At 41.8% G+C, this 27,179-nt stretch overlaps 1 protein-coding gene across 3 annotated transcripts in view; it reads right to left on the bottom strand.

The window, feature by feature from the left end:
- LOC139724954 (alpha-N-acetylgalactosaminide alpha-2,6-sialyltransferase 2-like) overlaps nucleotides 1-27,179 on the bottom strand; it is a 188,861-nt gene that overhangs the window by 84,532 nt on the left and 77,150 nt on the right. For all 3 annotated transcript variants that reach the window (XM_071636072.1, XM_071636070.1, XM_071636071.1), the window contains 2 exons: nucleotides 18,851-19,031; nucleotides 2,970-3,147 (listed from right to left, as the gene is read on the bottom strand). In XM_071636072.1, coding sequence (XP_071492173.1) covers nucleotides 2,970-3,147; nucleotides 18,851-19,031 — 359 coding nt within the window. The remainder of the gene's footprint in view (nucleotides 1-2,969; nucleotides 3,148-18,850; nucleotides 19,032-27,179) is intronic.

The following is a 27,179-nucleotide window of genomic DNA, read 5'->3' as shown; positions in this document are numbered from 1 at the left end:
TACGGAACTCTGAAATATCACATTCGAGAAGACATGCATCCAGATATGTCTGGAAATAATCGAAAGAGGTGCACTTTCTGACCTTCGTTCCGAGCACAAAATTTCATACTCATTCCCACATGGGAAGACAGGGTACCGTCCCACGTACCCACATCTTTGTGGCGCTCAAATCACCTGTACTCTGATCATAACTCGTACCGGGAATTCGTAGTTGTATTGTTACTTACTAGTGCAGTAAAATCTGCGTAAAGTCCGAATGATCCAATGTCATGAATTTACAAGCGGTATCATAGCTGGTAGATATTCACATTTTTGCTTCTTTCTTTTTAATAGGCCAGTTGTGATACAGTAAGTGCTTGCTTATGAGGTGGCGAAGTCCCCTGCAGTACACTGCTACTTATTGACACCCCGCAGCCCACTCTCACGCATGTACAGCGTGCTAGGCATCCGCAGCAGCCACCTCACATCGCACAGTAAACAGTACGCATCGACCAGGGGCAGTCAGCTTACTGGATCGAAGCAGCATGGGAAAGTCCATTCATTGCGCAAGCGCAAATCAGTTTTTCTTGGAATATGACGTCATTATTCTCCTTTGCTGCTCCCGCACAATTTGAGATTTCTGACAAGACACCTCATTTATTTTCACTTGCAACTTCAAAAATAGGTCTTCGGCAAAGCAAACAGCACTCTGCTAACGTCCGCACATGTCTCATGAATATGTATGTTGAGTTTTGATGAATATCAAGTGGTGCGACCAGATGTGTCTGGACATAATCGGAGGGTAGTTTTCCGAGACAGGGAAACATGAAATGTTGAATAACTTAAAAAACACTTCATCGTTTCTCGTGATTTTTCGTATGTGGATAGAAATCATCACTTTGCATTGATACTGAAAGTTTGAGCGATTTTGGTCAATGTATAGTGGAGATATGAGAAGGTGAAATTTTGGTGAAAATGAGAACGCCAGATTCGCACTGCCATGATGACGGTTGAAAATTCAAAACGTTTCGTGGGTTTCGGGGGAGTTAATTATAGTTGTCCGCTGCGACTGGGCAGTGACCAAACAGTCTGCGGAAGCACTGTCTGGTGCAGGATAGTAGCCGATATTGTGAATAGCAGGAGCATGACTTGTCTTTTTCCTCCTCATTAGGTACGTAAAAAAACTGTTGCCGATGTAAAGTTTCGTGCGAAGCCTCTGTCTCTTTATTATTCAAAGATGTACCCCAAGCTGCCCATGTTTCATGCAATTTGCATAAAGATATGAATGTTAGAATATCGAGATAACCCAGCCACGAGCACTGTATGGTGAGATGTCAGGGCAAAGGGTGGGTGGAGTGCCCAGCCCAGTGAGCGCACAAGCTAGGTACAAAAAACACAAACTGGTAGTGGTAGCAGTGCAGCTGCCGGTGAACATAGTCATTACGGAACTGTAGCTAGCTGTGATGGGAATTTTGCGCAGGTAAACTACTTTTAAACCAAGCGCTGAGCCGAGAAAAAATGCACAGCATGCATGCGTCAACATTGGGCTGGTGAACACACACATTCGTGATTTTGGGCTATATTCGCAAGCCGCAAAATAGTGTGCTAACCCGAACTTCGGTCTGACGAAGACAGACCTATTTTGTATGTAAGAAGTTTACTTGTACTTGAAAACCACAAAAGATATGCTTATCTCAGCCAGGGGGGTGTTACAGAGATGGAGTGGCAACTCTTCGTAATTGATGCAAACACATGTTTGGGTTCAAGGCGTTACAATTGGATGTCTAGCATTCCACTACGCTTTGAAGTCATGCTCGCCACCGCTCTAGTTGCAAGATGAAGTTCGGAAACGAAGAAAGCATTTCACCTTTCGTGGAATTACAAGCTTTAGTTCACCATAAAATTTTTAATGAAATACTCAAATTGATTTAGAATAGTTTACGAAAGAATTCAATATTATAAACACGTGTTTCTAGTTTCTTCGTAATGCACAAATCGAAATGAAATGAAACTTAGGCCCTCTTAAAAACGTAATATTTTTCTATAATGCGCACATTTCCACATGTTAGTTTTTCTATCTTTTAATCTAGGATATTTTGATCTTCCAACTGAAGTACTCCGCTGAAGCGTGTTCCAGCGTGCTTTTGAACTATCTGCTGTTAAAATTGTCAGTTTTACACTGCATTTTGATTCGCTGCTCCAATTCAAGGTACACAAATCCATTGTTGCCATCACATTAAAAGAGAGAGCGAATTGCATGCAGTAGGGGCAAGTATTTCTAGATGTTAGAGCACTAGTCCTGATTATTGATGCTCTCTTTTGTCAAAGCACCTGGTTTCCACCTGTAGTTAAGTGCATAACTTCTCGGCGGTGCCGCGCATGACTTCAAAGGAGAGCAGGAGTTGCATCTCCTTCTCTAGCACCTCCCTGTCTCAGCCACTTCTTGTGTGGTCTCAGCTAGCAGTTATTCTCTGTATGAACAGACTCGGAGGAGTACCGTATCAGTCGAAGGGCACCAAGAGCACTCCTCAGCCCAAATTTGTGTAAATGGGGTAAGTGTCATCACGAGAATAAACCAGCAGCAATAACTAGCAGTGTAGAACAGTCCAATGTGGATGGATCGTGCCATGAACTCAAAATGACAGTCCTTTTTTTTTTTTCTGAACTACATCCTAACCAATCTAACCTAATGATTTTTTTTTGTTAATGAACATCAAATTCATAATCGAGTTAATCACTTACATAAACTTGTTAGTTGGTGCTGGAAAAAACAAATCCTGATTTAACAATGATGAAAGCTATAAAGGGGAATATCACTGCTTTGAATGATTTTCCATTGCATATCATTTTGTAATGTACAGAGACAGCAGGTATATCATGCTTTCATTTACATTTGCCTAAGATGTAAGTTTCCCTGTCAAACATCATGCAAAACAGCCTGCTGAAAACGATGCTTTTCAAGGCCTACAGGGTCGAGGCACATAAATTACCTTCATATGAAACCTCATCACGATACTTGAACCCAAACGGCATAAAGTATGGTGACATACGATGGTAGTCCTCTTCTGTGATGACACTGCTTGTCATGACCATTTGCACGGCTGGATGGTAGCGGCCTGCAGACAATGCATGACTCTGCAGCTTTTTTTGCAATGATGATGGACATGCCTACAAGATAGAAACATGTATGATACTTCAATGATTAGCCATGAATATGGATCTTACAACTGACTCAATATGTTACACTTAGTGCCTGATACATTACATTTTATTGAAGTGGATTGACAGTGTTACATACAAATGGATCACTTATCTTCATTTTTTTCTTCAATTTCAATTAATTTTCATATTTTTCAAGAAAACATTACACATGAACATACATACACACACACACACACACACACACACAAAAATGAAAAAAATACAAATTAGATGAAACCTTTACCTAAATATACATGCATAACTGTCTAATGACCACTTAGTCTAACTGCCACTTGGCCTCATTACCAGTTCGTCAATTTTATGTCTTATTTGTTGGGTACCACATTTAGATCACTGTAACTACAGATTGCAGGTACAATTGTATTAATCAGACACATGATCATGACTTGCTTGGGCGAGATCTGATCAATTGGCAAGTGTTTTACTCAAGACACACAGGCTGGTCATTATATAACAGGCTTGACCACTCAGTATTTACAGCTGTCGGATGAAGAGGTTGGGTGGTAGAGGAAGTGATGGTTCTGGGGGCAGATGTAGATGATGTAGGTGTAATGAAACATGATTGCAGCTGGAGATAGGCATGTCGAAAGACCATTGGAACGATAGGACAGAGTGGCCAGAAAGTGACAAATTGGAATGGGAATGTGAGATGGTACAAGATTACGTAACAAAGTCTTTTGCAATCCAAGTATAGTAGAGTGCAGTGTATGTGCATATATGTGACCCGCTACAACAAAAAGGTCCTAAAGTCGCGCAGCTACGGTCGAAGCCGTGAAAATCGAGTTTGAAGTCAGAGCATTAAAATCGGCCAAAACTTACGATTTTCTGATGTTGATATATTATTGGAGTCTAACATGTCCTCTATCATCTGTCGAAATTTTGAAGCAAAATGGTGAAAGGAAAGACCAAAACATAGCGTTTTTCTGAGTCATGTTTTTTGGCGTTTCAACGAAGCAGAAACTAGTTCGAAAATTTGGATTGAGCGCCACAGATAGGTTCCGCCCCTAACAACAACCAGAGTGATCTCATTGGTCAGTTTGCTGCTTGCTGCTAACCGAAGCGTGAAGCTTGCACACTGCCCAGTCAACTAGTGCGTGCAGGCGGGGTGCGCTATGCTCAGCCGCTTCTCACATCCTGGTCACTGATTGGTTGGTGAGGAGACCGCCGACGCTGATGTGCTTGAATGAACTCTTCGGGGGTTGCTAGGGCTTACCTTCTATTGTCCAGAGGTGAAAACTGTCTTGCGTGTCCCTTGATCGCGATTGCGTCGAAAGGAAGACTTTTAAGGCGCTTTTCTCGAAACAGTGATTTTCCAGACATCTCGACATGCTCTCTTTTAAACATCGATATCTCCGCAGCCGATTATTTTTATAGAATGTGTTATAAATCAATTTAAAGCAGAAAGATTAGGGAATCACATCATGCAATTTTCAAATAATCGACCTAGCCCGACTTTAGGATCATTTTGTTGTAGCGGGTCACATATATATACAGTGCATATCCCTCCCCTCGATAGAATAGAAGTCACAAGAATGCTTGAAGGAAGTGGACAGTTTACACAATAGGCCTGCAGATGAAAACAAATCGGGAGGTGTACTTTCAAGTCAATGAGCATGTTCTACTGGGGACACCTCACATCACTATGAATTTTTCCCTTGCATCACCTCATATTTTACGACCACCCAAACTGTTTCTACTGAGCGATAAGTGTCCAGTGATCTGCGGTGATGCGGGGAAATGCTAAGAACTTTGCTAGTGAACAGGAAATCGCATATTTTACAGATAATGTGTTTGCAGGTCGCGCTGTATGGGAAGGTAAAACATCGATCAAGATGGCACAAACTAGACCGGGACATGAAATGTGTATGAGAATTTTTGCTTTTGTACTGCTCTCACTGCCAGTCAGTGAGTCAGGGGTCAAGTTTAATCTGTTGCTTTGACAAGAAGAAAGTAGCCGTATGTTTCGGGAGATGCAACGTCTCAAATTAGAAGAAGCATGTAGGCTACATAGCGGCATTCCACTTTGTTTTCCCATCCAAAAATGAAATGCCCTTCACTACTTCTGTCATCTGCCGTCACTTGAAAATAAAAATCCCTGCAGATCCAATGTCCAGTCGATATTCTCCGACACTAACTTATTCAAAGAACAAGAAACACAATAGTGTATCTGTTCAGAAATGTTACACCCTGACAGCATGCAAGCCGTGAGACGAGAAGTAACAGTAAGCAGTATAAGCAAGGTAGACTGTACAGTGCATGTATCCTATAGGATACCACAACCTGCAAGATACTTCAGCACTGTGAACCAAAGCAGGTGTGTGACTATTTGAATAATGCAGGCGAAATCTCCCAATAATTCGAGACTTCTGGTACACCACGAATGTCATTACCCAATGAGTTTCTACTTAAAATTCATCCCTTGCATCACCGCGCATGACTACCTCAAAAGGTGGACGACCGAGCACCTTGCATCACCGCGCATTGGCCACTATCCGATGTGTTTCTACTGTGGAAATATTCGAGGTGTTACCGTGCATTGCAACGCATCACCGCGTTATCACCTCGCATCGCCTCGCATCGCATCGCCTCGCATCGTCTCAAATTTTGTCACTCAGTAGAAACATGCTCATGGTACTTGTCTAAACAATTATATGATAAAAGAATGAGCTACAAAATTCACACATCACTCTGTGCCTTGTACATATCGTTTGGGTGCTATCAATCCAAGAATGTGGAAATATTACAAGAGACCCGCGGGTCTAGCGCTCACCTGAGTATCGCAAGTTCATCTTTCACGCAGTCATTAATCTAAAGTAGAGAAGCACTCTGAGAGCGCAGACCTCCGCCAAGCATACAGCTCATTTCCTTCACTGATCTTGTTCTTCCATATATATATATATATATATCAGTGATTTCCACCCATACGTACTATGGCATGCTGAAAGTGTTTATAATACTAGTAGTGTGCTGAAAGTCTCCCGATTTCCCAATATAGAAGCCTTTGTTATGTCATGAACCCTCAGCTGCACAGCGCGCCTCACCCCAGCAGAAACTAGAGCACGCACTTTAGTGCGCGCATGCAAACCTCAAATACGCGCAGGCTGAACTTGGGGGCCCCCTGGGGCCCTCTGGGTGGGGCATGATAAATTGAGATCCTGACCCCCTAGGGATGCCACTTGCCAAGTTTGACGAAAATCCATCATGAGGTTTTCAGGAAGAAGATGAAAATGTACAATTTAGGCCCCCATTTGGACCTTCCCAACCCCCCCCCCCCCACCCCTGCCCTCAAGAGGGGCACCCCTGGATCTCCTATGAACAAACTTGAAACTACAGTCATTAATGTACTCACCCACAGTATTATCTTAGCTCTATAACTTCTGATTCTAGAGAAGATTTTTACAGATTCCTTCATTTTGGGGGAGTGGGCCCCCCTGGGGACCCCCTGGGTGGGGCATGGTGCCCATTTTAACAAATTGAGTTCCTAACCCCCTAGGGATGCTACCTGCCAAGTTTGGTGAAAATAGGTCATGGGGTTCTTAAGAAGAAGATGAAAATGTACAATTTAGGCCCCATTAGAACCCCTCCCCACCCCCCCTCCCCCGGGTCCCAAGGGGGGCACCCCTGATTCTGCCATGAACAAACTTGAAACTACAGTCATCAATGTACTAACACATAGTATTAACTTAGCTCTATCACTTCTGGTTCTAGAGAAGAAGATTTTTACAGATTCCTTAATTTTGGGGGGTTTGGGCCCCCCTGGCCCCCCCCCCCCCCCTGGGGCCCTCTGGGTGGGGCATGGTACTCATTTTGATAAATTGAGATCCTGACCCCCTAGGGATGCCACTTGCCAAGTTTGACGAAAATCCATCATGAGGTTTTCAGGAAGAAGATGAAAATGTGTGGCGCTCCGACAAAATGAGTCATAAGTCGCACGGGGAGTTTTCCCGTAATGAGCCGAAAATGAAGGGGAAGCACTGCTCGGGTCGAAATTTTTTTACGACGGATTTTGAGTCCTTGAGGTTTTATCTGTTTGTACAGAAAATTTCAGCTTGTAAAAATGAGTACAAGTGTCCCAAATCACAGTTTTTCTGAGACAAATTTTTTCGGTTACATTTTTTTCGAACGCTCGCCTTTGCGTTGCGTTTCGCACCTATTGTTCTTGCCCGATCGAGACTCCGCCTCCGTTGCCAGGGTGTATGCTAATGAGGCATTGCTCTTGACCCCATTAAAGACAAAACAAAGCATGGTGCGCGCGGCGGCATCGGCGGCCAAGCGGCGAGGGCTTTAGAATTACACAATAATAGTGAGCTGATCAAGGCTATCGATTGCATGACCAGCGAGTTTCGTTTGATACATGCACTCCATTTCATGAAGTGGTGATTTATGTGACGCACAAATCGCGCTGAAAACTTAATTTCAACGAACGATCATGCAAAATTTATGATACTTTATCTATGAGCTAATACAATTATCACATATCGAACTTGAAACCTCTTTATGCGTGTGTGTACTCTTTCAACGGTTATTAATTGGCCTCATTAATGAATTCATTCAAATAATCATAACTTTCGTTCCCTGGTATGTGACTTGCTGTTTTAAGTTCATCTCTGGAGATATAGAGTTGTCAATTATTCTCGTTTTTATAAAGTCGACAATGCGTGTGATAATTCGCCAAATGTATGTAACGTGTACTATTATTTCCCTGGTTAATAAAACTTATTGCCCTATTTCTTATAATGGTTTGGGCCGTGACGGCATGGAGAGAAATCGGAAGACAAACATTATTAATGCCCAAATAGCTCGTGTTCCCTTTGGAGGATATTCTCACCCTTGTCATCTGTGTATTTATTAGAAGTAGGACCTGTTTGAGAAAGGGACAGAAAGCTGTGTCGCTACTCAAAAGTGTGCTTCTTCATTTTGTTTTGTTTTTTAATCAGAATGTTTGTAATGATAGCTGTTTGTCGTGTATTGCGTGTAGCTGACATGTGAGAGGTCAAGTCTGCAAAGTATTTGGCTAACAGCTTTGCGAAGTAGCAGCGCTAATTGCCCATTGAATTTCGTATTCTGCAGAATTTCGAATGAAAGAACTCGGACGACACGATGATACACGGTATTTTGTTTGTTGATTTTCGTCTCATCGCTCAAAAGAATTTTGACTACGATTACAGAGGTATCATCTACAAGACATAACTGATGGTTTACAGAAGAGATCATCAATTCAGTAAAAATTAGTCAAGTCATGAATTTACTTTACCCATCATGTCTAATCGACCTACGACATTATTTGGGTAACCGCGCCATTTTATTCTCATAGTTCAAACTAATTCTTGACATAATCAAAACAAATAATTCTTTATAAAATTTCTCAAAATACTCAAAAGATGGCCTAAGTCAAAACTTTCTACAAAGATTGCATACGGCAATCTTTACTAGCCTAAACAAGTTTTCTAGAGCTATCAGTTCCCCCTATGACGATGACTTCGAGTGCATTTTGAACTTGTATCGAACTACTTTCAAAACAGCTGTTACCTGTATAGTTCGATTAATAAACCAGTCTTTTGAATTCATAACCAACATTCGTAATCGTAACCATACAGTATTAACTGCATGTCAATAAAAGTTGAAAATGTAAATGCTATAATAGTAGCGCAAAATAAATGAGTAACGATTATCTTCATACATTCTAATTCCTAAGTGATGTTGCTACGAAAATGACACATGGTTTGACGACTGCTTCAAGCAAATAAAAAAAAAAGGAATGGGATATACTTCTAATGATAGTTCCACGCCGTACAATGCATTTCACTGTATTTGGTAACGTTTGGTTACGTTTCTGTGCGCTTTACGTACGGAAAATAAAAGGCAGATTGATGCTATTAACATGCTAACACACAACGCATTCAAAATGTTTTTTTTTGAAATACACCGTGTACTAATGTTTTAGTATACGGTTTGAAACTTTTAATTTGCGAGTCCTTTATAAAGTTATAGCAGGGTTATTACATTATCAAGCAAAAATTAAAGTATTTAGGTATTCGGATTAGCGCAGAAGACTAACAGTGCTATATATGGCGATCGTTCGCAACAGAGACAATCCTCTTCAATAGATATACAATGTAATTCTGTTTTCATGAATTGAAAGAGAAATGAAAAGAAGTCAACTTTTTAACTTCATTTAGCTTTCTCACCAATTGAACTTGATTTGATCTGCCACGCAGGATCGCTGTGTGTTCTATTAATTCTATCAAAATATTATTTAATCGGCGTGCTTGTTTTTTATGCAGAATGTCACAGGTAAGTTTAATTCATTGAAGTTCATAATGTTTGTACATATGGCGTATTCGTTGTTTTGTATTTTTATTTTTATAATATATCATGTGTCCATTATCTGATTCTGACCACGAAAATATGGCGACTGTTTAAATGCAGAACATGTACTGGAAAACTGTAATGTCTCCTGCCAGTATACACAAACTAATTTCTAGTCTATCCCCGCTTGAAATGGAAATGAAATAAAAAAAAAAAAAACGAAGTTCGACTTTCAGTAGATTTCAACCGTTTTGTATAGTGCCTGATTCATGTAATGAACACAATATTCTTTAGCACATAAGCAATCACACAACTTTCGGGAATAGATGTGTGTCTTAATGATTGTATCTCATGGAAGAAAACTCGTCATCTTGCCTGACTTTTAGCTTTTTCCTGTTCAAGCTTGCGTGAAAGAAATAGTTGAACATCAATCGCAATCATTGAGAGAGGCACACCCTTAAAAGTAAGCACAAGAGTACTGAGACACACTACGAAATAAAAACGGGCCTTTTATCACTATTGACAACGCATGACATTGAACTGTTTTTTTTTCTTGGGGGGGGGGGGGGGGTAATACAATTGATTATTCTGAAGGTTCGTTAATCACACAATGAAATATGGTTCACTATTAGCTTAGGTTCGTTAACAAGAAAATTAAATGCGGTTCCTTTCCGGTCATTGCCGGTGGTTCCTTTACCTGAAGTAATCAAGCAATCATTTTTTCTAATAAGGTTTGTGAATACAAAACGAAATGAAGAAGGCCTAAGTATTAATTCCGAATATTTGTCAGTATTATTATCTATACTCCACTTCCCAAATGCAGCAGAAAGATTGTAACTGCAAATGTGATGTTAAAAAAAAACATTCAGCTTAAGCTACAAGTTAATGGTTTTTTATATGCTATGGTATCACAAAAGTGACCGAGAATAAGAAGTATATTTATGATACAATCATTGTAAACCCAACGTGAAGCTGTCAAGCCTACATCAACCTTTGCTTCTGATACGTATAATATGTGCAGCATTGGCAAGCGTGATAAGCGATAATTACTGTGCACGTAACGCCTATAAAGGAAATGTGCCTAATATGGCGGGAATTCAGAATGTTACGGCTGTATACAGCTGCGGCAGAACAGACGCGAAAGCAGTCTTTGATGCTCTGCAACATTACGACCATGTGCGTAATTTGAGGGTTTTTAGTACAGGCAAAGAACACGATCTCAAAAGACGACTATCTTTAATTAACTTCATTGACTTTTTCTACCGATGCTGTCTTTTGAACCCCCGCCTACAATAGGTTCTCAGGTTCTATTTAGGTATTGGTACTTGCATACTAAACGCATCCTCTTTAGTTTCCATTGACAACAACATCGGAGGAGAATGGAAGCGATGAACGCCCTCGCTACACGTCGCTCTCGTAGGACGCATTGCGTGCCCGCCTACAATAGGTTCTCAGGTTTAGGTATTGGTACTTGCTAAATGCATCCTCTTTAGTTTCCATTGACAACAACATGGGAGGAGAATGGAAGCGATCAACGCCCTCGCTAAAAGACGCTTCTCGTAAGACGCATTGCGTGCCTTTTTTTCTTTTTACTGTTTCCTATTGTTTGTGAGTTAAAAACTTGCGGCAAACTACAACGCAGCCGACACACAACGTGTACCGACTCATTCATGCGGCGGCAGCGGCACGGACACAAACGCGCCGAAGTTTACATTCGGGCTGCCGTATTGGTCAGAATCGTTATTGACAGACCTGTCCTGCGATTGGTTAATTATCTTACATACCCAAGCTATCGCCTTATACGGTAGTGCGTGCGATGGAGCGTAAACGCCGTCGCTAAGCAGGACTGCTGTATTGTTTCGTCCCGTGAAAGAAACAGGTTGTGAGCTTGAACGTAGCCTGAACTTTGAGAGCGATTTTCTCCGTTATTTAGAAAATGGACTGACATCATAAACGTAGTTTATATTCGTTTTTATGATCTATAGGGATATCGAAATGAGTTGTATTACATATCAGTGTAAAGCTTAGAGTCTGTAGAATTCACATATAGGCATAACTACGATTTCATTATTTGCGACTCTTGACTCATTCCGACGGAGCGCATCACAAATGTACAATTCAGGCCCCCATTTGGACCTTCCCAACCCCCCCCCCCCCACCCCTGCCCTCAAGAGGGGCACCCCTGGATCTCCTATGAACAAACTTGAAACTACAGTCATTAATGTACTCACCCATAGTATTATCTTAGCTCTATAACTTCTGATTCTAGAGAAGATTTTTACAGATTCCTTCATTTTGGGGGAGTGGGCCCCCCTGGGGACCCCCCGGGTGGGGCATGGTGCCCATTTTAACAAATTGAGTTCCTAACCCCGTAGGGATGCTACCTGCCAAGTTTGGTGAAAATAGGTCATGGGGTTCTTAAGAAGAAGATGAAAATATACAATTTAGGCCCCATTAGAACCCCTCCCCATCCCCCTCCCCCGGGTCCCAAGGGGGGCACCCCTGATTCTGCCATGAACAAACTTGAAACTACAGTCATCAATGTACTAACACATAGTATTAACTTAGCTCTATCACTTCTGGTTCTAGAGAAGAAGATTTTTACAGATTCCTTAATTTTGGGGGATTTGGGCCCCCTGGGGGCCCCTGGGTGGGACATGGTGCCCATTTTAACAAATTGAGTTCCTAACCCCCTAGGGATGCTACCTGCCAAGTTTGGTGAAAATGGGTCATAGGGTTCTTAAGAAGAAGATGAAAATGTACAATTTAGGCCCCATTAGAACCCCTCCCCACCCCCCTCCCCCGGGTCCCAAGGGGGGCACCCCTGATTCTGCCATGAACAAACTTGAAACTACAGTCATCAATGTACTAACACATAGTATTAACTTAGCTCTATCACTTCTGGTTCTAGAGAAGAAGATTTTTACAGATTCCTTAATTTTGGGGGATTTGGGCCCCCTGGGGGCCCCCTGGGTGGGACATGGTGCCCATTTTAACAAATTGAGTTCCTAACCCCCTAGGGATGCTACCTGCCAAGTTTGGTGAAAATGGGTCATAGGGTTCTTAAGAAGAAGATGAAAATGTACAATTTAGGCCCCATTAGAACCCCTCCCCACCCCCCTCCCCCGGGTCCCAAGGGGGGCACCCCTGATTCTGCCATGAACAAACTTGAAACTACAGTCATCAATGTACTAACACATAGTATTAACTTAGCTCTATCACTTCTGGTTCTAGAGAAGAAGATTTTTACAGATTCCTTAATTTTGGGGGATTTGGGCCCCCTGGGGGCCCCCTGGGTGGGACATGGTGCCCATTTTAACAAATTGAGTTCCTAACCCCCTAGGGATGCTACCTGCCAAGTTTGGTGAAAATGGGTCATGGGGTTCTCAAGAAGATGAAAATGTACAATTTAGGCCCCATTAGAACCCCTCCCCACCCCCTTCCCCCGGGTCCCAAGGGGGGCACCCCTGATTCTGCCATGAACAAACTTGAAACTACAGTCATCAATGTACTAACACATAGTATTAACTTAGCTCTATCACTTCTGGTTCTAGAGAAGAAGATTTTTACAGATTCCTTAATTTTGGGGGATTTGGGCCCCCTGGGGGCCCCCTGGGTGGGACATGGTGCCCATTTTAACAAATTGAGTTCCTAACCCCCTAGGGATGCTACCTGCCAAGTTTGGTGAAAATGGGTCATGGGGTTCTTAAGAAGAAGATGAAAATGTACAATTTAGGCCCCATTAGAACCCCTCCCCCGGGTCCCAAGGGGGGCACCCCTGATTCTGCCATGAACAAACTTGAAACTACAGTCATCAATGTACTAACACATAGTATTAACTTAGCTCTATCACTTCTGGTTCTAGAGAAGAAGATTTTTACAGATTCCTTAATTTTGGGGGATTTGGGCCCCCTGGGGGCCCCCTGGGTGGGACATGGTGCCCATTTTAACAAATTGAGTTCCTAACCCCCCAGGGATGCTACCTGCCAAGTTTGGTGAAAATGGGTCATGGGGTTCTTAAGAAGAAGATGAAAATGTACAATTTAGGCCCCATTAGAACCCCTCCCCACCCCCCCTCCCCCGGGTCCCAAGGGGGGCACCCCTGATTCTGCCATGAACAAACTTGAAACTACAGTCATCAATGTACTAACACATAGTATTAACTTAGCTCTATCACTTCTGGTTCTAGAGAAGAAGATTTTTACAGATTCCTTAATTTTGGGGGGTTTGGGCCCCCGGGGGGGGGGGGGGGGGGTGTCATGGTGCCCATTTTAACAAATTGAGTTCCTAACCCCCTAGGGATGCTACCTGCCAAGTTTGATGAAAATCGGTCTTGGGGTTTTCAAGAAGAAGATGAAAATGTGAAAAGTTTACGGACGACGGACGAAGGGTGATCGCAATAGCTCACTTGAGCCTTTGGCTCAGGTGAGCTAAACACTTATGAAATGTGAACTTAGACAAAGCAATGAGATGACTGGTTCTAAATGACCATAATCTGAATGAGCAGATAAAAGAAATTATGCCAAAGTCAACTAAAAACCTTTCCTGTTCTATTTCTATCATATTAACAATGTAAGGCACTCAATTTCAAATTTCATTCTGCAATGGGCATTTGCAAAACAGAGTCAGAGTCACTTTTTCACAAATTTTGTTTGATAAAGGCAGTGTCAATCTTTCACAGATTTGTTTGCTCAGCACAGAAAATGTGCAAGAAAGAGATAGGGAGAGAGAGAGAAGATGCAGAGATGAAGGGATTGAAGAATTCAAATTCAATGACAAGATGTATAGTCATATACCGTATATGCCAAGGAGTAGTGGAGTAGTGGAGTTTGGGGTCACTGAATGCTCTGCAACTTGCAATGCTATCAGAAGTACACTGTATAACATGACATAGATAGTATATAATCAAATATTTTGTTTGCAGCTTATTTTTACAGACAGTCCATAGCATTAGATCAACATGTTTTGAATGTTTGTGTTTCTGAGTCCTCATGGACTCACATGGTCTGCATGTTGACATGATTGATTACCACGCTGAGTCCTTTTTGTTCAAAGACAGTCCATGGTTCTGGGTCGAACTTTGTTGCTAACTTGTAAGGTCGAGGTCGAGTGATTATGACCATGTTACCATGCGTTATGGGGCTCTCACGTTTTCTCTCACTTCAATCTCTCACCACCCTGTGGACCGAAACTGAACCCTGTCGCCGATTGCATGTTGAAAAGGATGATGTAGTTGTGCATGTCCAGTATTTTCTCAGAAACTTAGGTTTTCCATTTGCTCTGATTTTGACCTAACTACTAATTGTACAAACACAAAACTTCGCAGGTAGTGAGTCCTGAGTATACAGACTATCAATATGCTAATCAAATGCATATTATATTCATATTGTAGCAGAATTGTGTCAGGAAATAATCCTAGTCCTTTCCCTCGATCCCCTCAAACAGAAAAATACAAATATCTGGAAAGATACATCAGCATTTTCAACCAAAATGTATATGGAGGATGACATCTCTGTATTATATATATGTGAAGTTTCAAGGGATTTGGTGGTAAAATAAGGGAGATATGAGGAGGTGAAATCTTTAGGTTTTTTGTACTCCACTTTGCGAAGTGCTTTGATGAACGCTACCAATTCAAAAGCTTTGGCGTGTTATCGCTGAATTAATTGCACCACATCGCCGGGCCTGCCTATAACTTCTATTTCTGGCCATTGACTGCCGTTGTCAACAACCACCAGGAAAGTTTCTCCATTTGGTAAGGGGCCACATAAGTCAATGTGCACAGTATGCCATGGGCGTGTGGACATAATTGTCGGTTCGCTCTCTCTTAGCTTCTCATTACCAGATGGCCTATGCCCATACGTCTTATATCCAATTAGTTCCATTGCCATTTGGTCAATACACCATATTGTCTAATCACTTGTTTGTATAATCTTCAATTCATCTATTCCTCCTTTGTTAAATATTCATTTTGTCTAATATGCACTAGGGCTCCATCCACTTTGACTAATATCCACATAGGCAATTTCTTACTTCAAGTTTTGAAGGTTTCCGTGGCAGGAGAATGTCAAGGGGTAGGAAGGCTTAAAGGGAAGCAGTCCTGAGATTTTCACTGTGCTGATAATTAAGAAGAGTAAAAAATATAAACTTTCACCAATTTATACGCTTGGACATCAAAAATTGTCTCCGTACGCGATTTTTGAAAAATAATTCCTGCAAGCGATCGTGAAAGAGCCGGCAAAAAGATGCTACGTAGTGCATGCCCTACTCACCAAGTTGACAGCCGTGCCTCTAAAATCAATTTAAGTGTTCAAATGATTAGTTGCAATTTTATCATATAATGTGAAAGTTTGTGGTTTTATAATTTCAAACAAAATATTTCAAGCTTAGATATATATAATTTACGAAAAATTAATATTGTAAACATAAATTTATATGTATTTCTAAACCAAATATACCATGAACTTGACATCAAATAGGCACGGTCGTTTTCTAGCTTCCGTCCGTGTTGCATACTTCTTAGCGTAGAAACCACTCTCGCGCGCAAATCCTTACCATACCAATGTATACATAGTACATACACAGTACACTCGACTCCGTCCAGTCGATTTTGGCATTCAAACCGAAGATAACCTGTGCATGAGAGAGTCGAATTCTTCAAAGAAAATATTGTTTGTATCTCAATATTTCTGTAAGTAGTCAGATAATCGCCTTTCCTCGAAAAAAAAATATGACGTGAGCCGGGAAGGGTAAACACAGGGGGTCGTAGGGATATGATTTCGCTCCACTTTGCCGTGCATGTCCAGTCGGCACTGGCAGCAGCTAGCTCAGTGGCACTGCACTGCAGTCCAACCCCGGCTGCAGGCCCACGGTAAATTAAACATAGCTAGCCACTTTCCTTACCTCTCTACGCTTTTTTCCCTCGGTTCTCTTCGAAGTCGATGCTCGATGTGTTTCTGTTTTATAACTCATGTGAGCAAATGGTCAGGATTGCATCTGGTTTCAGGAGTTTTCTCGGTTTATTACCGAGGGCCACAGCCTGCCGGTCCACGTAAAAACATCGCTTCACAAATTGTCCACGCACAGCTAGGTAGGTCACAACACGATTTCGAGATTTTGTAGGCCCTAAGTTTCTTATGTTCGGCATCATTGTACCGATATTTCGCAGCCATACAGCTCACCTTTCACGATACTTTTGTTGGTCTGGGACGGAAAAAAGGATTTTCCTGGGAAATTTTCTGCACGATTCGAGCAAAACTACTGATGTAAGATAGCCTGACCAGACGACGCTGAATGCGGTCGCCCCTGTAGTGTACTAGCAGGCCTGTGTAGAATCGTTTCTACCTACAAATATGTACACTCTGTACGTACTATAGAACATGCATGAGCGGTGACAGGTAGGGTTGCAGCTGCGCTTGAGACTGGAAAAGTGTGAAGGGCAAACCGCGTACGGGGTGCGTACGCGTATCTACCGACCGTAGATCTATCATCTAGTTGTACCGTCCACACGTGTACGTGCGAATATAATACACAATACATACACACACACACAAACACACACACACACACACACACAACGTAGAAACAATGTCAAATACGAGTCGGAGTAGCCACCGACGTCTTCATGCATCCGGGTAAACTAGGGAGCGTACGGATAACGAGCAGAACACGGCTGGGAAGAGTTGTGCATCGACGACGTATGACTCTCCGCCAAGACTTGCTCATTAGCATATTCACCATGCAGAGTCACACTTTTTCAACCAAAATGTACGAGCTTATTTGGTGATTTTAAAGTTTGTTTTTGGTGAAAGTAGTTCATTGGAGGTACCAACAACAACATATTTTTTTTTAATTTCGTGAGGACTGTGTCCCTTTAATGGTGCACTACATATTCTTCCTTGGGTATGTATGTGGGCCACATACTGTTCATGGAGTATGTAGAAGAGACAGCATTACAGGCAGCACCCTCTGACCAAAGGCGTGGCTTAGATATGTGGAATTGTAGCAATATTTCTGTAGCAGAGCCTGAGCGTCCGCGCCTATCTGGTGTGTATCAGACATTGACTCTGCATTCTCTGTGGAAAAGCGGAGCAAGACTGGACGTCCACATCGGGCTCGTCCTCATACAGGAACTTCAACTCTCTGTATGTTTCCTCCCTGGGCGGGACACCCAGAGCCACCGGTGGAGGCTGTCAGAAGACCGACTGAACTGGGCTGCCGGCTAACACCACTTCCGTGGCCGTACCGGGAAGCAAGGAGGGCCTGGTAGCACGGCTCAACCCAGGCCTATTAAACAGAACCAGACCCTGGACATCAAGAGTGGGCAGAATGCTCCCTGGGGCCGGCGGAGCTGCACCCCTACCAAGGGAGTCATACTGAAGAGCGCCCAAGTCCACACATGCTGCTACCATGAGTACAACAGCAGGACCTGGAATCTGAGAGAGAGGAGGAGGAGAAGTACCGGTCAGATAAGATGATGACCTACAACAGACGTCATGACTCACATGAGCTTCCAGAGCTACAGCCAGGAGATTCGGTTTGGATGTGCGATCAGTCTTGCTATGGGAAAATCACCCAGAAAGCAAAACAACCAAGACCCTACCATATTCAGACAAAGCATAGTACAATACGTTGTAATGGTCAGGTGCTGACCTTCCATCCAGGACCAAGCGGAGACAACCAGAGTGCCAGACTCTTCCAGTGACAAGGCAGTGAGCCCTGATCATTCTGGTGAGCCAGATACCCAACAGCCTACCTAGCAGCCTACCCAGCAGCCTACCCAGCAGACTAGTCAGTGCAAGTTGGGGGTCTCACCAACAAGAGCTGTGACAGAGATGTGAACAAGATCTAGAAGACTTGTAAAACCACCAGAGAGACTGTCTATTTAATGGGGTTAAATCACACAAGATTTTCATGGTTGGACAGTAATATGGGGGGGGGGGGGGTTAAAAGAGAAAGAGAAATTAAAAAACAAGACTGGACTCAGAATGGCAGAGCATTTTCAAGGAAAATATCAATGAACTCTTAAACTGGATCCTACTTTGGACTATTTTTGAACTGTGAAATCATTTGGAATTTTATGGAACTCTGGACTGTTGACAATAAGCTTGGAGGAGATGTGGGAATATTCAATAACGGTTTGATCAAAGAATACTACTTGCACAGTGAATGCAAAGTAAAGACCCAACACAAATCATACTATACTTGTATTCTCTGTTTATTTTGCGTTTTCCAAGCTAATAATACAGGTGTATAAAAAAAAAACCACCACCACCAACAACAACAACAAAAATGATAGATGACAACTGAATGATGTTTGAGTTGATATGAAAAGACTCACAGAAAAATGAAAATAGTGGTCCTGTTTGAAGCGTAATTCTGAACTATTTGGAAAGGCTGTGATGAAAGATGGTTGCTTGTTTTTGCTTGGTATATTCTCTGTATCTCGTCCCAGAACAGAGGCATCAAGGCCCAGGTCTACATCAAGGAGGTGTGACTGCAGGAAGTTGCCAACTGCAAACCTAATTAAAACAAGATAAAAGATAAAAATAAATGGTCATTTATAAAAGTACAAACTAACTAGTCTTGGAAATTTGTCAACACTGACAAATTAGGTAATCCTTCAATATGTGATTGGGGCAATTGGGCATGTAATTTTTAAGATTTTCATCAAAGAACAGATTTGACTTGTATTGTATAAATCAACAATGGTGTATGAAAAAAAAAATGACTGCCATAGAGATTACATGTATGTAAAACAATCAATCTAATAAGGTTGACATCAATGCATTTTTCTTTTTCACAGTGTTAACATCACCAAAGTGAAAATTGACATAATTTGCAAAGCCAAGATGGTGTAGAATGCTGATCCAGAAGTCATTATTTCATGAAATTATCAATTATTATGTCCTATGTGTGTGCAAAATATGAGGGCCATAGGTCACCATTTCTCAAGCTGTAGCGTGAGACCACAAAGAAATTATGCCCCCCCTAAAAAATAAAAAAAAAAAAAAAAAAACTAAAGTGAAGAATGATTCTGGAAACACACAAGCCACTCCACAAAATGTGACTCTCACACCCATAAATCTAAAGTAGAAGAGGCAAGAATGTTGAGAGGAAAGAATGACATGGAAGCTGAAGAGCTTTGGGTTAATGATGTGACCACACTTTGCCACGCCATCTCAACATAACGAGATCATCTCTTCTCGTCTCTTTTTCCAGGTAAGAATTCATACCATTTTCCACCTTACTTTCCGGCATTTGATGCATCATGCCTTACCCTGGGGTACTGTAGTACCCTGGGTACCACGTTTTGTAGCGCCACCTCATGTCCACTTGAGGAGAGCCGCAGGGAAATGCAAGCACTGTGTGTGCGTGTACACACTGCAGTCATTCCCATGCCACTGCATGTTATACTATGCTTGCGTGGTACACTGTGCTAGCATTAGCGTGTGCTTCAGTGCAAATTTTTTCACTTTTTTGGCAACCCAGGGTACAACCTTAAAAAATAATAATTCAACAAAATGGCTTATTTTTATTTGGTACCCCAGGGTACCATTTATGTCATCATTTTTACTAACATATTATAGATTTTGACTCGTACCATTCATTGCAATAAAAGTGTTGAGCTGTAGTAATTTAAGAAAGATGGGTTTTAGAATTGATATTTGTAGAAGGCAAAGAGTGGCATGCATGAAGCAGTTGTGACCAAATTAATGTAGTCATGGAACAATTCTTTCCATTACTCAGTTACTTGGTGGTTGATTTATACTATCATACTCCAATTTGTTAAGTTGCTATTTTAAGCCTTAGAAGATATATGACCGAGGTGATATTTTATAACATACAGTTGAACCTCTTGTATCCGGACAAGTCGGGACCGGGGCTCATCCGGATAAGGGATTTGGCCGGATACGGGAGACCCAATGCTTTATACATGTACATATACATACACATGTACATATACATACACATGTACTGATGTAGCCCATTGTAGTACCACATGTAGCAATGTGTATACTGCAACCTTTTCATTGTTACACTCAGTAACAGACCCCAAAATAGAGGTTCGTGTTTGCAAGAATTTGGAAGGAAATTTGATGTAATGTATGTTAATCATGTTGGAAGTGATATGTAATTCATGTGTGTTTGTGTAGGAGTTCTCAAGGAGTTGGGAATCCCCCTTTCCTCCCGTAATTAAAAAAAAAAAAAAAATCACGGCGAGATTGCGTCCGTATAATAGAGAGATACGGATAAAGGGAGGCCGGATAAGAGAGGTTCAACTGTATATTCAAACAAGTTAGGGTTTAACATCTCACACTAAGTGCTATAGGCAAATTTGCCGCAGCCATTGTACAGCTACTAAAGATTGTTCAGATGTGAAAGTCCCCAAGCTACTGCTTAAATAATAGTGTGTGTTAGGGTGTGTTCATGTGCACGTGTGTGGGAGTGTGAACACAACCATCTCACGTTTTGTAGTGAATATATGAGAGGGGAAATGTATCATGGTTACGAACACTAACTTGTAGATTTAAGACATGAAATGGTCATTCTGGCAAAATGTGGCAGTTGGTATTCATCAGACTCTGGTAGGAGAGCCCAGACGAATGATTAGGGAGTTTTCGATTCGGTGAACGAGAAGGTTGTGATGCCGAGCGCAAGCGTATGTCAAGGCGTCACATCCGCACATCAGCCCGCTGCTGAAAGACATTTCGATTTCGGGCGTCACGTCTCATGGCATGTGCAGTAGGCTACCCAGTTCCTTGGGTGCATATTACATGGAATTTGCGATTTTTTTTTATTTTTTACTTTAATATTTACTTTGTCTGCCTCTTTGACTAGATGCTGAGTAAGTATCCTGGGATGAATTATATGGGTTTTAAAGGTAGGGAATCCCATTTGCATGCCTTAAATGAATAGTTGTATAAATACAGTGGTATGTTGAAGAGAGTATCACTTTAGAAACTCCCATAAAGTATTGAAAGTGGAAGGTAACATTTAGTACATTTTTTTGACCGTTAGATCTTGAATTGAATTTTTTTCGGGGCTCACCGTAAATTCCAGTACATTACTAGGCTACCTTTGCAGACCCATGCACCGCATGTGTGTCCATCATGTATATTTTGTGAAGAAAGTTCATCAACACTTACAAACAGTTCTATATACATTCTTGCCACACACTCTATATGTTATTACATCAGCTCTTGTACTTTTAGATTTGTGTTTATAGATAACAAATACAGAAGACTGCAACAAAAAGACTTAAGTGTGGCTGACACACAGAACTACTGAGTAGTTGAGTTTTGTGCATCATTCAAATTTTAGATAACTGTTGACTTCCAAATTTCTAAGCAGTGGCCTAAGCAAGTCCCCTGAGGTTCATATTTAATGTTTTGCTGCATTTTGGGAGGTCTGTAAAAGGTATCCCCTGCCTTTAAAGCATGATGCATTGTAAGGCTGTGAAGTACAATGCACTGCACCATGCCCAGCACCGAGACGTGATTGCATACAGCATTACATGTAAATGCACATGTGGGACTACGGTATGCAGTTGCAAATCGCAGAACAGTGAAAGGGGGCAAATAAAAGTAGGTACCAGAGGTTGTAGTTTATATGTCAGTGCTGCTGCTGTGACATATCAAGACCATTTAAGCTTTCATGTAATTAAATTATTAATATTCTCTCCAAAGAAATAGGAAAACAGGTGAACTAAACACGGATTTCCTGAGAGTCATTAGTTACGTTCAGACGGCAGGCCCTAACCTCGAGGTTAGGAAACCTCGAGGTTTAGCTCTTGCCCCCTAACTACGACGTGTGTCCACACGACGAATCTTAACCTCGAGGTTACGAAACCTCGAGGTTAAGCTTCTGACCCCCGTAACTACGAGTGGGTCCCACTCGATGTTAAAACCACAAAACCGGAAGTTTAAGCCCACACTGCTAACAAGGCGTCTATTTATTCTTTATAAGTTCAACCCTGTCGGACTCGCTTACAGGTACTCTTTTTCTCTGTCATGATATGCAGAGATATAGCACTGCACTGATGACTTTATGCCTTTATGAAGATATTCGTCGAAAACTTTTTTGTTAGCGTCGGAGAAGAATATAGAATACAGTAGCGAGTTCGACGTGTTCAGAGATCAAGCGCATGGGAAGAAAAGATGATGTTGTTGTGTCGTGCGTCATAGGTTTTTCACGTGTAGTGTATTTGTGGTGTACGTTTGGGAGGTTGACCCGGAAGCAGAGGGAAATTAATTGTGGGGGCTGGAGTTTACGGCGAGGTCACTCTTAACTTCGAGTTCGTTGTTTTTTGTGTCCACACGGTGCTTAACTACGAGTGGGGACCCCCCACGGCTCGTGGTTAGAGCGCTAACCATAAGATTTCTCGTGGCTTGAAACATCGAGCAAACCTCGAGGTTTGCTAACTACGAGTGCGTCTTCACGGTCCCTAACTACAAGCTCTAACCTCGAAGTTTCCTAACTTCGAGGTTAAGGGCTCCCGTCTGAACGTAACTATTGTGCTCTTTCGCGCAATTTCGTCTATTGCAAGGGGAGTGTGACGTCATAAATAAGGCGGCTTGAGCCCAGCGCGAGTGAATTTGGGTGGATGGTGATAACCGGGGTAAACACGTTCGAAAATTGGGCGAAGCGCCAAGGGTCGACACTCACGCATGTGCAGTACGTAAAAAAATACATCATAGCATGGTGATGCCGGGCTCAACGTGCAAATCGAAAAGTGCCTATTATGTGATAACTGGCCTTCATTGAGCCTCTCGGCCAGGCAAAGTTACTGGGATTACAGTCTAGTAGTCTAGACCCCTTTAAGATTATTTCAAGCCCATTGTTAAAGGCTGCATTCATGCGAAACTAGAATTGCATTTCTAAACACGTTCAGTCGCTAAACGTGTTTAGTTGCATTGCGTTCATGCGATTTTTCCATTTATACGCGTTTCAAAACGCAGATCTGAAACGCGGAAAAAAGGGCGTTTTGAATCATGATTCTGCCAGAATCACGTTCGCAGAAACCGCATGAACGCAACCGTGATTTCAATCATGATTCTATGATGTCATTGTGCGCTGTGCGCATGCGCGTCTCATGGGGTATCCCACATTGTGTGGTACGTCTTATGAATCGTGTGTTTCGGTACCATACTTGCACTTGTTTGTTTACATCAATGCCATACACCGATTCTATGCTAGTATCTAGCTGTAATAATACATGTAATTACTCTCCGATTGAGTTGATAATAGTAATGGCTGCAGCGCTGTGTCTACCAAGGGAAACAATTGGAGAGACGAAGAATTAAGATTATTCCTTGATCTGTGGGCAGAGCCCGAATGCCACAGCTTATTGGAAAGTATTCACCAAAATAAAAAACGTAAACGCCTATAATGAACTGACTGATCAGTTGGCATATGGAGGTCTGGCTCGAGTTGCAGAGACCAGGTCAAACTGCGCAGTGCGCTGCGCAATGGCAAAGGATGAGCAGAGCCAGAATCAGCGTTGCGAAAGCCCGCATGAACGCTCTTCCGCTGAGACCGTGATTTGAAACACCGTTTTGAATCATGAGTCATGTTTGTGATTCTGGCTACGAAATTCGCATGAACGCGGCCAAATTATGACAGCCAATGTGACTTCTAGTGGCGACAATACATAAAATTCACAGCAATCTCATATTGTAATAGCGCATGATAGCCTACAAAGTTTGTGCACTTGACTTGGATATGGACAAAAAAAAAAAAGGTTTATTTGAGTGAAAGAGAAAGGGCTGAAACACAGACTTTCTCTCACCAGGAGTAGAAGCGCTCTGACCTTGTCCACTGGAGATGTAATGCCCCCTGTTCAGATGCAAGCCAGTTTATACCAAAACGCGATAAAGAAAGATGTATAAAGAATCATTGTGTAGCCGACAGACCATTCAGACATTAATCTCGATCGTTCTGGAAAACGTTGTATAGATGTGCAGTTTCCCACTGTGCATGCTGTTATGGTCGTGAGTGACAGCTATGGGGCCACCTTTCGTGCGTGCTCCTATTAAGCCTCGCCCTGTTATACTGTTCTATGTTCAACATACATTCAGATGCATAATGGACATGATGGAATGCTGATTCGTTATCAAGTTCTAGTTTGAAACGATGCTCTGACCGTTGTTTCGCTGTACGCCGTGTTGTTATACATCGTTTCGTTAGTCAGCATTGAGACGTATAAATTCATCGTACAGCTATACCGTTTTGGTATAGCGATACCGTTCTAGTATAATGTTTGTTTGTTTTTTTGCGTCTGAACACCCCTATGGTCTTCCACATGTCAAGCTAGACCATAACACATCGTTTAAATCCACTTGGAAAGAAAGAGGACATTTTGTTGCCACTTTGAACCGCGAAAATAACAACATGCAAAAATAACAACGCGCTAATAAGTAAATTCAGTTAGACCTTCGCAACCGCGAAATTAACAACACGCTAAAATGTCCTCCAAGTAGCAATTCACGAAAATATCTGTACGCGAAAATTTCAGCTCATACAGTAGCTTGAGCCAAGTTCACTGATCCGTGACCAGAAAGTGTGTTCGGTGCTTCCGTGTTGCCAATATGTACATTTACTGCTGTACTGTTGCCACTGGCGCGCTGTGTATTATGCATCATATGCACTGGTGTAGTATTTTACACTGTCACTGTTTGCTGTTCGGTAAAACTCTGAGTGAACTCTTTGAACTAGCAGATATCATGATTTAATCGTGAGAAAAAAAGAAATAGACCGGCGCAGTACATACACTATTATATATATATATATGCTGATGACTGGTTGAATTTCACAAGTAACGTTTAACAACGGAACTGAATTCATACACGTAAGTATGCATGAAAACTATCTTTGAATTTTCACACTGGTGGGAAGGACAGCAGGCTGATTGGGAGGGCAATAGGTCTGGTCTCGCTCGTAACCTTGAATGGTTGAGATTGGCAGTATAAAACGAGTAACATCCAGTAACATCTTTCATGTGCGATTTCGCACAGACAGTTGTACACATTTAGCTCGGTCGATGCAAGCTGTGCTGACTCCTTATCATGTCTGCATATCACCATAAATTAGATCTGAAACGTTTTTGGTGAGGAAGTGCTATCAAACTGCCACATTTGTCATGCAATTTCATCAAAAAATAGTTCTAGATAAATGTTTTATACCAGAGTGAAAGAGTTTAATCTTTCAAACAAGGCACTAGCAATATTGTGTCTCGCCCACTTGCAAAAATAACCAGAAATATATTTTTTATATAATATATGACCTCAAATGACCTTTGACCTTACCATGTCACCCCTGATGGCAACATAATATGCAGGTCCCCCAAGTGCATCTACAACCTAACTTTGGTTGAAAAGGGAGCGATGGTTGCGAAGTTATCTATCATAGGGGAGTCTTGCAGGTAAACTTTAACATATGAACTCAAATGACCTTTGACGTTATCATGTGACCTCTTACGGCACCATAACATGAAGGTACCCCAAGTGCATCCATCATCCAAGTTTGATTGCCATTGTAGCAACATGTGTCGAGTTACGTGTGATAAGAGAGTCTTGCGAGTAAACTTTAACATATGACCTCAAATGACCTTTGACCTTATCCTGTGACCTCCAACAGCACCATAACATGAAGGTACCCCCAGTGCATCTATGACCCAAGTTAGGTTGTAATCCAATCAACTTATGTGAAGTTATTTGTCAAAAGAGAGTCTTGCAGGTAAACTTTAACATAGAAAAGAGAGTCTTGCACATACTCTTTAATATATGACCTCAAATGACCTTTGACATCACATGACCTCCGACAACACCATAACATGAAGATACCCCTAGTGCTTCTATCACCAAGTGTGGCTGCCATTGCTGTAACAGTTGCCAAGTTGTGCATCATACAATGTAAGAGAGTCTTGCAGGTAAACTTTAACATTTGTGACGGACGGCGGATGGACGACGGACGGACGACGGACGGATGCCATTTAGATCCCTTAGTCTCGCCTTCACCTCCGGCGGGCGAGACAAAAATTGGAACAGTTTGAAATTTCATTGACACTTGCAATCCCTCTTTAAATTTTGACAGTGCCATGTCTTGAGCTTGATTTTGCCAACTTTATCAGAAAATCCCAAACTATCGCAAAGTTCTTCAATCTTTTGAATACTATGAGTGCCATCAACAATCAATGAATCTAGTAAAAGAATTAGCAGGGTAAGTTCCTCTATTTTCCATGAATGAGTCGGTGCCAAAATAATAACATACGATTTGTAATGATATATTCTTATTTATAAGCCTCTAGTTCCGCATAAACCATACAATTTGGAGTACTCTTATGAATGACCAATATATTTTTTTCTCTCTTTTTTTTAATTTATTTTTTTAAACAAAATTTCAAATAAAAAGACTCAATTTGAGATAGCTCTTCGAATTTCCATACCACACACCATAACACCGAAACCGGTGATATTAATCGGTCAAACAAATTAAGCTGTATGGAAATTCGAAGAGCTATCTCAAATTGAGTCTTTTTATTTGACATTTTGTAAATAAACCCCCAAAACAAGAGACCCAGGGGTCTTGTGCTCACCTGAGTATCGCATGTTCACGTTTCACGCAGTCACTAATCTAAATTATTCACAGCTCTACCAAAATTTGACCAT

Source organism: Diadema antillarum, unplaced genomic scaffold (genome assembly GCF_040938485.1).
Source record: "Diadema antillarum isolate AM-2024a unplaced genomic scaffold, OU_Dant_1.0 seq00000007_RagTag, whole genome shotgun sequence".
NCBI lineage: Eukaryota > Metazoa > Echinodermata > Echinoidea > Diadematoida > Diadematidae > Diadema > Diadema antillarum.
This window is presented reverse-complemented; position numbering and strand designations above follow the sequence as displayed.